The sequence below is a fragment of the Lactuca saligna genome, chromosome 5 (assembly GCF_052625555.1).
Source record: "Lactuca saligna cultivar CGN05327 chromosome 5, ASM5262555v1, whole genome shotgun sequence".
NCBI classification, from domain to species: Eukaryota; Viridiplantae; Streptophyta; class Magnoliopsida; order Asterales; family Asteraceae; genus Lactuca; species Lactuca saligna.
This window is the reverse complement of record NC_136421.1, coordinates 123,797,154-123,810,006: the sequence shown is the minus strand read 5'-3', so window position 1 is coordinate 123,810,006 and position 12,853 is coordinate 123,797,154. Positions and strand designations below refer to the sequence as shown.

Below are 12,853 nucleotides of genomic sequence, written 5' to 3'. Positions count from 1 at the left end.
TCATCACCTGGCCATTAGGAACCAAAGGGCTTCTAGCCCATATTAGGTAATGCCCTCCCTTTTTAAGGTTGAAGGTTCAAGTCCCGTTGTGAACATATGTGGAATTAGGTGTTAGTTTAGGAATAGATTATAATATTTGTATTTGCCAGTTCAAAAAAAAAAAAAAAAAAAAAAAAAAAAAAAAAAAAAAAAAAACAAACAAACCTGACCATTAGGAAGAAAAAAAAACATAATACTCCACCATTTCAAAATTCTCCTTTTCTTCGGCGTCCTCCCAACTATGCTAAGAATCCCATTTCATTCCACTTCAACCAAACACAACATAATTCAATTCAAACTCCAATTCGTTCAAATCCCAATTATTTACATATTTTAGGTTCTTTCAAAATATTCTCCCAAGCAAACATCCTCTTAAATCAATTATAAAGTCTAATTATCTCATGAATTACTTCCACCAATGCAATGTTATGATAATGTCCCCTTGGTAATTAGCTTTGTTTTCTCAAATCTAAAGTGAATAGTAAGTAGTTGCATTATCTCACTATGGTCATGTCGTTGGTATTTGACGACTTCTTTAGTAGGTGCACCATTGATGTATTCTTTTGCGTTTTGAACACTCCTAAATTCCATTCTAAAATCCACAAATTTCAAAACTCCTATTATCACCTCCTTGTTAAAAATACTCAAATACCCTTCAACCCTGTTTCAAAACCAATCATTTAAGCCAAAATCCAAATTTTGTTTTCAAGACCTTGTGTCACCCGACTTCATATGTTACAAACGTTATGATCGACCAATTCCATTTCTTACACAAGATTAGTTGTCAATCAAAATCACATCAATACCATTAAAAACAGATTCCCCAACATTTATAACATCAAGATTTTCATATTAAACCAACAATAAACCACCATAAAGTATGTACAAGATTATAGAACAATCACGTTTATGTTATAAAACCAAAAGGAAAATTATTAGATCAGATTTTGGATCTTATTCAATGGTATCCTATAGGAGCTGGAGAATCTTTAAGCTCAAGTCCTTGATAATGAATGTCCTGAAAAAAATAATCATTCCCCATTGTCAAAAAAAACGTAATGAAACAACAAGAATACACAAGAAAATTAAACCGGATTAAAAACGGGATTATAGATGTTAATTAATTACCGAAGCAAAGTGATTAACATCACGATGATGAGCTTCATCTGCTCTCACAACCATGACAACATCACGAAGAGTTGAATCAGCAGGAAGACGCCAATAATCGATAGCAATTGCTGGAGCTTTGACGTTTTCAATGGTTCCTTTGTCAAGCTCCTTCAAGAACTCAGTGTATGAATGAATTGCTTCTTCCTCAAGGTATCCCACGATTCTGTGCGCTAGTTTAGGAGAAGCAAGATATGCGAGAAAGTAGGCGTTGAAGAAGACGCCTTGAACAGTGAAAACCAGGGCACGTTCGTACCACCTTGGTTTGGAAACCTCCATGAAAGTCATTAGATGCATTCTTTCGTTTTCTGCTTCTTCTAATAGAGCTTTGATCCAGCCACCACTGGGCTCGAAACGTCGGAGGGATTTACAGTGAAGGAGCATTCCTCCGACCATTCCGGGAACGGCGGCGACGGTTTCAAGCATCATCGCTCGACATCCATATCGTTTCTATAATGATTCAATCGATTTCAATACATGTTATAGTTTTGATTACGAATCGATTTGGTTAAAATGAGTTTACCTGAAAGAAAACATCGGTAGGGAATCGGAGAGATTTGACAGTCCAGTAAGCTAGTTTATCCAAGAACGTCGTCGGAGTATGGTGCTTCTTTAGATCGATCGAGAGATCTGCTTGGTATGTCTCCCATGGCTGACGAAGAAATTAAGATCAGAAAAAACTGAAAGTGATAACAGAAGAATCCACATGACGATTTAGAGAATTGATTAATTGAAGCATACCCTGAAGCAATGCCACTTCCATTCTGAACCATCCTCTTTCGTAACTTTAGGTGGTTGTACACCCCAGTAACTGACAACCTCTTTACCTTTATGACCACCGGCGGCTGCGCCGCCGCTACCAGTTGCCTCTTCCTTCTGATCCGGCTGCTGTACTTTCTCCCCCAATGTCATCGTACTCGCATGGCGAGCGCCAATCGGAGACGACGTGATCCACCATGTCACCACCGCCTTTTCAGATCCGATGAGGCCGGCGTTTGCTCTCATCACACCGGTAATGGAAGCGTTTCCGGCTGCGGTTGAAAACAAACGTGGACCCATTTGACCCATCACCGATCGGACAACAGTCGTTGCTCCACGACTCATCATCTTCTTTGACGATCACTGAAACCAGAACTTGAAACACCAAAATTAATGGCAGTTGAAAGAAAATTGGAAAGTTGTTGTGAATTGCTTTTTGTGTGTAATATTTCTTGGAGAAGGGTTTATGGGTTTTGGCTCATTTTATACCATACAAAAAGGTATGGCGGTGAAAGGATACGGCGGCGTTTCGTGTCCGATTATGAACTGCATTAAAACAAATCAAATTGTGGCATACGTTTTTCCAATTCTAGCCTTTCGTTTTGTAAAGCTATCTGATGACTCTAAAGTGTGAAATGACTATTATACCCCTTGGATTAAATTTTATTGGTGTTGCAATATTGAATACTTATACGACATGAAATTAATTTTGGGGATCCCGCTGTGTTTGGAGTAGTTAACAGATTAAAAAATGGTAGTATTTTGTAAAGTAGCTAGGTAGATTAGATTAAATATGTAAAATGATATCAAATAAAATATATAAAAGATTGAGTATTTTAAGAATTTAGAAAGTATCTGTTGAATAAACTAATCTAAATAGTTTTTTTAAGCGACTTATAAATTACATTTTAATTGCCAAGTATAACGATTTAAAAAATCCAAAAAATAAGTTAATTTATAAGCCGATATGACTTGCCAAACATCCTAATGAAAGACAATCAAACCATACAAGTTGGTGTTAAATTCTTATTATAACTCTTCAATACAAAATCTAAAAGATCCTAATGGCGTATTTAATTTTTTTTTTCCTCCAAATGATAAAATAGTTAATTAATAATCTGCAAAGCAAAATCAAATTTCTCACAACATGTCATCGTTGTATTTGTTGTTATTTAAATGTTTATATTGACATATGAATTTATAGAAGAACAAAAACATGTCACCCTCTTTTTATAAAATGGGTGGCTTGTCATCATCAAAACATCCGGTTAAAATATTATAACTTTTGATATAAAAATATGATTATAGAACTCATATAAGACATTAGCCATCATCTTATTATTAAAATAAAATGAAACTTGATTGCAGAAATATGGTTTTAACCTAATATAAATTGAAAGAAGGAATAATTGGAGGGTATAATAGTAAATTAGAGAAGGGAAAACAAATGGAAAATTAGAGGAGGAAAAATGCTTTAAGGAACTTTTCTTGGGCTCCAAGCATATCTAGTTGGTCCTACATTTCGGGTAACGTATTTTGTGAATAGAAAATTGCCAAGTGCCAACCAGACACTAACTTGCCCATTCTGCCACATTTTCCTATGGTTTTTATTTTTTAAAAAACAAATTACATGAATGGTCGTTAATGTTTTTTTTTTTTTTTTTTCTGAAGTAGTTTTGTCGAAAAAAATTTGCGTTCATATGGTACTTAGTGTGTGTAAAAAGATGAAAATGTCTGCTTTTATTTATTTATTTATTTTTAATATTTTACTAATTTGAAATTAAAAAAAAAAAAAAAAAAAAGTGAGACCCTCTCTCTCACACACATTAAAGCACCACCCAATTCATCTTCTCTAGCATGTGTCTCCTCCCACCTTACACCATCGCTTGCTGACATGCCACCTCCATCTTCTCCTCTCTCTTGAAATCTCATGAAGGGGAAGATCATTAGATTCAGAAAGAAGTTTAGGGTTTTCGATTTGCAACAAAAAAAAAAAAGTTTTAAATCTGGAGTAGATGGATCCTTTTAAACCCTCTTAAACCCCAACCATAACAAAAATCGCCAATAGAGACATTGCCTTCCACCACCACTAATCCCTTTCCCAGACGCTAGACCAAAACAAAGCAAGAAGTCGAAGTGTCACCTCCTCTAATGGGTTCAGATATGATGAGATTGAATTTCTTGTTCTTTCCGTCACTTAGTAGTCTCGTCGAGTGCTCCTTCTGTCAAAGAAGCTGCCAATGAACCAGGAGCTGCCACCGTCGCTTCTAATCTCTCATCTGATTGTTAAAGAAACCCACAAACATCTCTTCCTTCGCTATTGTTACTGCTTGTTCCCTTCCACGGGGTTAAGCAGCCTCGAACCTTCCCATTTCTCAATTTTGCTCCCCGATCAAATGAAGACGGAGACTTGTTCCCTTGGTTCTCAACTGGCGATGTGCTTGTTGATCTAATTCGTATCTTGGTTGGCAATCCAGAGGGCATGCGCTTGTTTCTTGAAATTTCTTTTCCAAACGTCACTTGCAACTGTGATTGCAGCCATGATGGATTTTAACTATTAAATTCCTTAAATTACAACAGATTGGAGCCTTCGTTGGTATGTTTATTATACAAATTTTGTGTAAGTTTGCAGAAAATTGTGTTTCATTCTTTTCTCTTATCAGTAAGTTTGCATAAAATTTGTGTTTCATTCTTCAAATCTAAAGAATTATATATTCAAATCTGAATCTTTTTCAAAACATCTTCGTAATTCTGCCCTGTCATAGTTTGCTTTCGCTTGTATGATGGATGTTTTTTTTTTGCTGAAGTACACAGTGGGGTTGTGGGTTTCATGATGGTAGTGGGATTGATTTCTTCACCAAAGCATGAACACATCAAGAGAGAGAGAGAGAGAGAGAGAGAGAGAGAGAGAGGAGATAGGAGAGGGGACCATATGTGAGCATAAAACAAAGGTTATTTTTGTCATTTAACAAAACTTAACAGAATATGTTAATAAAGTTAGTCACAAGAGCCTTTTGTGTGCAATGTTTGCTCCGTCGATACCATCTGAGAGAAAAAAGTTTCGTAAGAATTATTTTAGGGAAAAAAAGCAAAACCTTCAGGACCATTCGTGTAATCTGTTCTTTTTTAAATATACAATTATATTTAAATTATTACAATCAAATCCAAAAGTTCATAAGGCTCATGAGAACTATTATAACTTGCCTCTTATGCCAAAATTTCCTATGGTTTATATTTTTTAAATATACAATTTTCGTATGGTTTTTATTATTATTTATTTTGTAATAAAAAATTATAGCTTTTAAATAAAATATTTATATTTAGACCTTATATTTATATTGTTTGTTTATACTTAGTTAATATTAGTGTCTAGTTAAGAAAATATAATTAATTTATATACATGAATTTAGTATTTATTAAATTTTCAATTGGTTCTAAATTGAATTTATTAATAATCTTCCTTAATTTAAGTTTTCAAAACTTTTAACAAATATTAATGATTTAGGTATGTAAAATTAAATGGTAAAAAATACTTTGTAATTTACACCTCTTAAAATTTAAAATATAACTAATCTGCTTTATAATATAATATAAGATATTAAAATAAAATCGTTTAACAAGTATTTATGAATTTCAAATTTTTGGCACCATATTTTAATCACTTTTGTTTGCGGCCCGTTCACTTCTTTTGTAGGTCATAGATGCTTTTAGTTTTATAGTTTTGTCACGAATGGTTTTGGATTTTAGCATATTTAGTCCATGTAATTTTGTAATATATAAAAAACGAACTTGTAAAGTTCTTTTCTATTTTTACAAAAACAATCCATAAGTTAAATATTTTTGTGTGTTGTTAGATTTGGCCTCTATATAGAATATAAATTCCAACAATTGTCCCGATAATTTATAGAAAACATCATTGTGTATTTTTTTTTATAGAAACTATGTTTAAAAAATTACAAAAAAGGTTTTGTGTATTTATTTCTTTTGCAGATTACAAAAACAATCCTACACTTTTTGGTTTCACACTTTTGCCACATGAGTATTGTATATTTGCAGGATTTTCCTTACATTTTCGGCTTTTGTAGTTTCGTAAATTGTGCCCTTCTCCCTACCCCAAACCTCACATGCGTCCCGCAAAGCAGGGATGGGGAAATTTCTAATTAGTATTATATAGAATATGATAAGATGACTAAATTTCATTGTTTCAAATTGCCTCATATATCTGATTATAAATATTTTATTATATAATTTTTTTTATAAAAAAAAAAGTATAATTTAATTACATAAGTAATTATAGATTTTGAAACATCTCAAAATTCATGATCAAAAATTTCATTTTTAATTATTAAATAAAACCATAGTTATCAAAACCTCTAGTCAAAGCATAAGTTATAATATCAAAAAATATCATGATCAGAGTATCCATCTCAAAAACATATGCCAATATATCTGAGTAAACATCCTAAGCTAAAACATCGTGGTGTGTGTAATGCAGTCATCCCGAGATCTTCCATTCGCTACCAGAAGTACCTGAAACCAAAATTGAAAACTGTATACACGAAGCTTAGTGAGTTTCCCCAAACTACCACATACCATACACATTATCACATATAAACGTATCGTGGGCCCTGCCCCTTCATCCGGCCACGCCTGACATCAGATGATGTCTGACATCGGGCCCTACCTGGCATCAAGATGAGATCGACATGCATATAAACATATCACAATACACATAAACATATCACATAGCATAAACATATAAACATTCATCAGGTACCGCCCAACATCAGACTGAAATTCGGAAAGCATATAAACATTCCTCGGGCACCACCCGAAATCGGACTGAAATCTGGAACATATAAATACAGACACATGCAAGAATCACAAAGACATCAAGAATACAAACATTCCTCGGGTAACACCCGACATCGGATCGTAATCCGGAAAACATACAAACCTACATCGGGCACAGCCCGGCATTGGACCTTAGTTCGGAACATACAAACATATATATATATATATATATATATATATATATATATATATATATATATATATATATATATATATATATATACAGGCCGACATTGGTGCCTTTGACCCGTTTATACAGGAGGAAAACTCACTACGCTTCGTGCTTACAGTTTTCAATTTGGGTTTCAGGTACTTCTGGTAGCAAAGGGAAGAGCTCGGGATGACTGTATTGCACACACCACGATGTTTTAGCCTAGGATGTTTACTATGCTATATTGACATATGTTTTTGAGATGGATACTCTGATCCTGATGTTTTGAGATATTATAACTTATGTTTTGACTATTAGTTTTGATAACTATGGTTTTATTTAATAATTAAAAATGAAATTTTTGGTCATGAATTTTGGGATGTTTCAAGTTGGTATAAGAGATCGATTTTAGTGCTACTCGAAGGATTGGATGTGACAACCCGAAATTTCCATTATGTACAAACCATATCAAGTCAATAGAATTTAGAACAGTTACAGTTAAGTTCCAGACTTTTGGGTATAAGTTTGACAGTTTCTTTTAGGATTTACACTTAAGGAGATATGAGGAGAATGGATGCACTAGGGTTTTGTGCAACACTGTTATTCCAAAACTCTTTGATATTAGAGTTCATTTCGGGAATAAAATATTTTCTGCCAAAAATCCAAGGACTATATATAGAAATCTGAGCCATATTTATTCATTAGTTCCATTTCCAACTAGAGAAAAGCCGAATTCTCTCTCACGGATCTTCGGACTTTCGTCCCAAAACGTGAGTACATCTATCTAGTTGTATTATATAGCTTATTCAGTGCTTAATAACCTAGATTACATGTCAAAACAACAAGATTTAAGAGTTTACCACCCAAGAACATCATGGACCGTAAACCCTTTTAAAAGGGCCAAAGTGTGTCCAATGTCCCTCCAAGCCTTGGAACTCAACCTAGGAACTACCATGACATGTTTAGACCACAAAATCATTAAGAAACAAAGGCTATAAGTGAGTTCACGGCCAAGGATGTTCTTGGGCCGTGAACTCCATTTTTAGGTGCCAAAACACCCTAAAAGCCTTCCTTAAGCCAAGAGACTAGTTTAGACATGTACCATAACGTGTTTCGGACTAGAAAACACCATTAGAACACCAAGAGTAAGGTGTTCACGGCCCAAGAAGTTCCAGGGCCGTGAACTCCAAGCAATAGGGCCAAATGGTGCTATAAACTCTTCTAAAGCCTTGTACACTAGCCTAGTTTAGTTCCTAGTTAAATTAAGGACTTGAAAACACCACAAACACCCTTCCAATGGAGATTACGAGATTTGATCCCAGGGCCATGAACTCCTAAAAGGAGTTATATAATGCCCTAAACTCTTCCATAGACCAAGCCATTAAGTAGAAATGCTTCTTAGGGTCTTGTAGAGCATCAAACACAAAATGGTCACATAAGTATGAGCTTACGGCCGTTAACTCATGAGGTTACAACTGTAAACTCATTTGGTAGTGTCATTAGGGCCGTGAACTTCATGATGGAGTTTTCCTTGAGCCCTACAAATAATAGCTTCCCCTACAAACACTTAGATGCAATCCTAGAGGCTAATAACACTTGATAAAGGTGTTTAGCATGTCCTAGTGTGTCTTGACTTGTTTATTAGTTGTTTATAGACTAATTTGTTACATATATGTGATATTATATATTAACTAGGATCATAGAGTGTGTTCAAGACTTCAATTGACACCTAGCAGTCCTACCTCTTCGGTTCATCCGTATCACCCACAACAGGTGAGTTCATACCCCTTAATCAATGTTTTAACTGTTTTTAAATATTTTATGCGGGGGAGGGGGGATACAAGTAGAATCATGTTTGTTACTATATCAATCACATGTGATTAGTAAGCAACATTCAAATGATTGGCAACTCATTAGCCGTTTTACCAAACAATTTCCTTCAAGTGTTTTTCATAAACACTTTATATGTTTAAAACTCCTTATTAAATTGTACATTTTACTCTTTATGTTTCATTTCAAACTCATTTACAATTGTGTATCAAACAAATGTCTCCTTATACATAAACTGTTTTATCAAACCCATGTTTCCAAACTGTTTTATAGATTGACACCAAGTCAATCTTTTCTTAGATATTAATTATGTGCAAAGGTTTTACAAAACTTATTTTATGCTTTTATATTATAAATTTCATGCCTATATATGTATAGTTATATAAGAAATGTTTAAAAGACTTAGGAAGGCTATCCACCCTATTTCCTTTTCGCGCTTGAGATGTGGTCTGGTGGGACATCGAGTATCCGTTCGAAGGTTGTTTAAATATTAGTTATATATCATATGTACATACATAGTCATAAAGGTCCTTCTAGTTCATCCAATGCCCTTGGGTAGCAAGAGTATACATCCATGTTCTTTCGTACCAGTTAGATTACTAGTAAGCTACCATATGGGTAGTTTAGGAAGATACTAGAACTATTACTAGAACGCGATATCATACAATGAGTCAGTTCATTCATGAGTCATTACTTGCTAGATAGAGAGAACATACATTACTGCTAGTACACACAATACATTACTATACATGCTAGATAGAGAGAGAACACACATTATAGCTAGCACACGTAGAGCATTACAGTACATTTACATGAATACGTTTACATATATACACTTACGTGAGTACATCTTCATGAGTACATTTACATGATTACACTTACATGAGTAGGTTTACATATACGATGATATGACAGACATCACTAGGTGTTATAGCATGGAACAAGTTCAGGATCTAACTATACCGATGAATCACAACGCATTAATTGTGATAGTTATATCAGGTATACATGATCATAGTAATGTGGATGTGTCACGACATGCATATATGCATGGGCGTGTAAAGGTCCCAAAATCCCTTTGACAAGGGAGCATCTACCCTGGGATCTTGCCATCACATTATACCTTATCCCTCAAATAAGGCAATAGGAGTACAGAAGTAGTTATTTAATACAAATACTACAGTACTTAGAAGAATTACCCTAGGCTTGAGGTAATTGGTACGGTTATAGTTCGACACTACACCATAGTACTATTTCATTTTCCCATTACATTCACTTTGTGAACACTCACACGACACACGCTAATGTAGAAACTATATTTTTGGTTAATGATAGTCAAACTTGGGAAAATACACACTCTTACAAGAGACACACACAGACACTAGATGCCTTGGTAGAAGGCTACATTTAGAACGGTTAAGTCTTGGTAGAAGACTACCTTTTATAATAGTAGGAATCATAGGGATTTCTAGGGTTTCTCAAATGTTTACAATTGTTTTACAAATATTTTTCATACTTACAATTCATATACATTTTTAATACTTACAATTCATATACATACAAATACTTACATACAAATACTTACATACAAATTAAGACAATAAAATACTTATGATCTCACCAGCTTTAAAGCTGATACTCTGTTTCAAAATAACTTGTATCCTCAGGTCAACCATAGATAGGTACCGATGCAAGGTTTAGAGAAGATGGAGCTCGATCAAGACTCATCTTTCATTTTGTTTATACTTTAGTGTCTATTATAATTTGACAGAACACTTGTATTAAACTTATATTATTAATGCAATGGATGATGTTGTTGCTTGTTTACTACTTTTCATTGTTGTGATACTGTACATGACGTCCTCCGCCCCGGAACGTTTTTGCCGTTCTTGGTTTTGGGTGTGACAGAGTGGTATCAGAGCATTGTTTATAGTGAATTAAGTATATCAACCCATAAAAGATATACTAACTATAAATACATAGGGATTAAAAATACTCTGACCAAGAGTTTATACTTTAAATAATAAAATATTTAATTAAGTATACGTGCTGCATTCACACTAAAATCAGTGTCACTAGGACAGTACAAAAGAATTACGATTCTTGGGCAATACAGGTGGACTTAGAGACATATAGTCAAAACTTGGAAGATATAGCTTGATCAACTATATTATCCAAGGGTTGACTAGCATGTGCCTAAGTGTAGTTGTGTGGTTGCAACAAGTCTAAAATCTTACCAACGATACCACAATGAGAACAGTAGAACATAACATTAAACTTAAAATACTATAGGAGTATTTGGTGTTACTATAAGTACTTTATACTTGAGAACTAAAACGGGATCTTCATTACTAAGTTGATAGTTGCTAAGTGGATACACTAAGGCTATATGTAACTAGGATGTTATAGACTTAGAATCTATGAAAATTTTGCTTTACCCATATTCTGTGTAAATTTGGAGTTAAGGTCACTTATTCGAAGGACTATCTTGTTTCGGTTACATATAATTGGTATGCACTTCACAAATAGTGATGTAACTAATGAAGATTTTCGAAATAATTATCTAGATAGTTTGTCTAATAACTATTTTCTTACCCCAATTCTCGCGTAGATAACATGGCTGGACTCCATCCCCACGGCAACCAGTACCTTCCGAACGAGGTCATTGTTGGATGGTTTGGAGAAGAACCAGAGAATTATCATCCTATCCCTGTGAATGATCACCATGATGAAGACCTTTCGGATGGTGCTAACTCTGAACCCGAGGTTGAGAACCTGCCCCAGGAGTTCCCTTTCCAAATCCTGACCCTCGTATGGCTTTTCATGGCCCGACACCTCCATGGATAGAATGTTTGGAAACATGGACCGAAGATCAAGATCAACCTATGTTGTTTAATGGAGACCAAAGCTTCTACAACGTAAATGAAGGGAGCACAGCAGATAGAGTTCTACCAATCCTAATCCATAGAGTTGCTCGAAACGAAATTCAGGGCAGGACAACTCTACATCGTATCACGAAAGTTGACACCAATGGAGGGATGCATATCCTTCGCACAAACAGCCTTGAACATGCTCATGAGAGATCTGATAGAGACCACGAAACCCTGCTGCAAGCACTAGCTGAAACCCGAGCCGAAGTCATAGATCTTCGAGTACGTCAGAGGGTATACGAAAGATACCTGCTTGATATGGAACGTCAAATGGCTGAACTAAGAGTTCACCAGAAGGATGACTGTCGCTAGTAGTAGATGCTTTACTTTATTTTCCATGTTGTAAGGAATTCTTTTTCTGTCTATTCCCTATGTGGAATTTTCTATGAAACCATCTTGTATTGTAAGTACTTTAGTTAGGCCTTTATTCTATCAAGGACTATCTACTATGGATATGATGTAAGACCTTTTACAAGGTCATTTTCCCAAACTTTTACGTTATGAATATCAAAGATATTGACAGTCGGCTAACTTCTGTGTCATTCTTTATTCAAGTAATCTTATCATACTTTCATTGGAGTCTATCTGAAACATGCTTTAGTCAAGTCATTGGACTATAGTAATTTAACTTCGGAGACATTTCCAAGTCTCTTTTAGTGGTTGGATCATGTTATTCACCAACCAACGATACCTCGGTTTGAACGACAAACGTCTTGAGACCATTCTAAAAACTTGCTTCTACCCATTACTAGGACTGCATCATAGAGATGTAGGTCAAACCTTCGTGAACATACCTCCAATCCGTACTAGGACTGCATCATAGGGATGTAGGTCAAACTTTCGAGAACATAGTCTTGCTCTTTACTTGAACAATCGAAGTACATCTAGGTTCAACCATGTTGGCTCACAAATTCATTTTCTTTCCGTGAAACAGAATCATGTCGCCAAAGAAAAACGATCAACCCATCAACCAAACACCGACCCTTCAAATTGATACGACTACCTTTCAAGCTGCAGTTTCGGCTGCCGTGTTAGCTATTCTGACCCACCTTAATGCTAACAACGCAAATGTTAGCGGGATTGTTAACAACAATTCCAATCCAGGTGACAATCAAGTACCTCA

The 12,853-nt window shown here is 34.9% G+C and overlaps 1 protein-coding gene across 1 annotated transcript; it reads right to left on the bottom strand.

The window, feature by feature from the left end:
• Positions 1-868: 868 nt before the first annotated feature.
• LOC145048850 (ubiquinol oxidase 2, mitochondrial-like) lies at positions 869-2,488 on the bottom strand. The gene is made up of 4 exons (XM_078997475.1): positions 1,948-2,488; positions 1,730-1,858; positions 1,168-1,656; positions 869-1,057 (listed from the first exon to the last, which is right to left on the bottom strand). The coding sequence occupies exons 1-4, from the start codon at positions 2,311-2,313 to the stop codon at positions 998-1,000; spliced, it is 1,044 nt and encodes a 347-aa protein (XP_078853601.1). The 5' UTR covers positions 2,314-2,488; the 3' UTR covers positions 869-997.
• Between the last annotated feature and the right edge of the window lie 10,365 nt (positions 2,489-12,853).

What these genes read in the sequence shown, in the direction of transcription:
- LOC145048850 (XM_078997475.1), bottom strand. Translation starts at nt 2,313, where the DNA reads ATGATGAGTCGTGGAGCAACGACTGTTGTCCGATCGGTGATGGGTCAA. An exon ending in GGAAGTGGCATTGCTTCAGG is followed by an intron (nt 1,859 to 1,947) that starts GTATGCTTCAAT and finishes TTTCTTCGTCAG; the next exon opens with CCATGGGAGACATACCAAGC. An exon ending in CTACCGATGTTTTCTTTCAG is followed by an intron (nt 1,657 to 1,729) that starts GTAAACTCATTT and finishes GAATCATTATAG; the next exon opens with AAACGATATGGATGTCGAGC.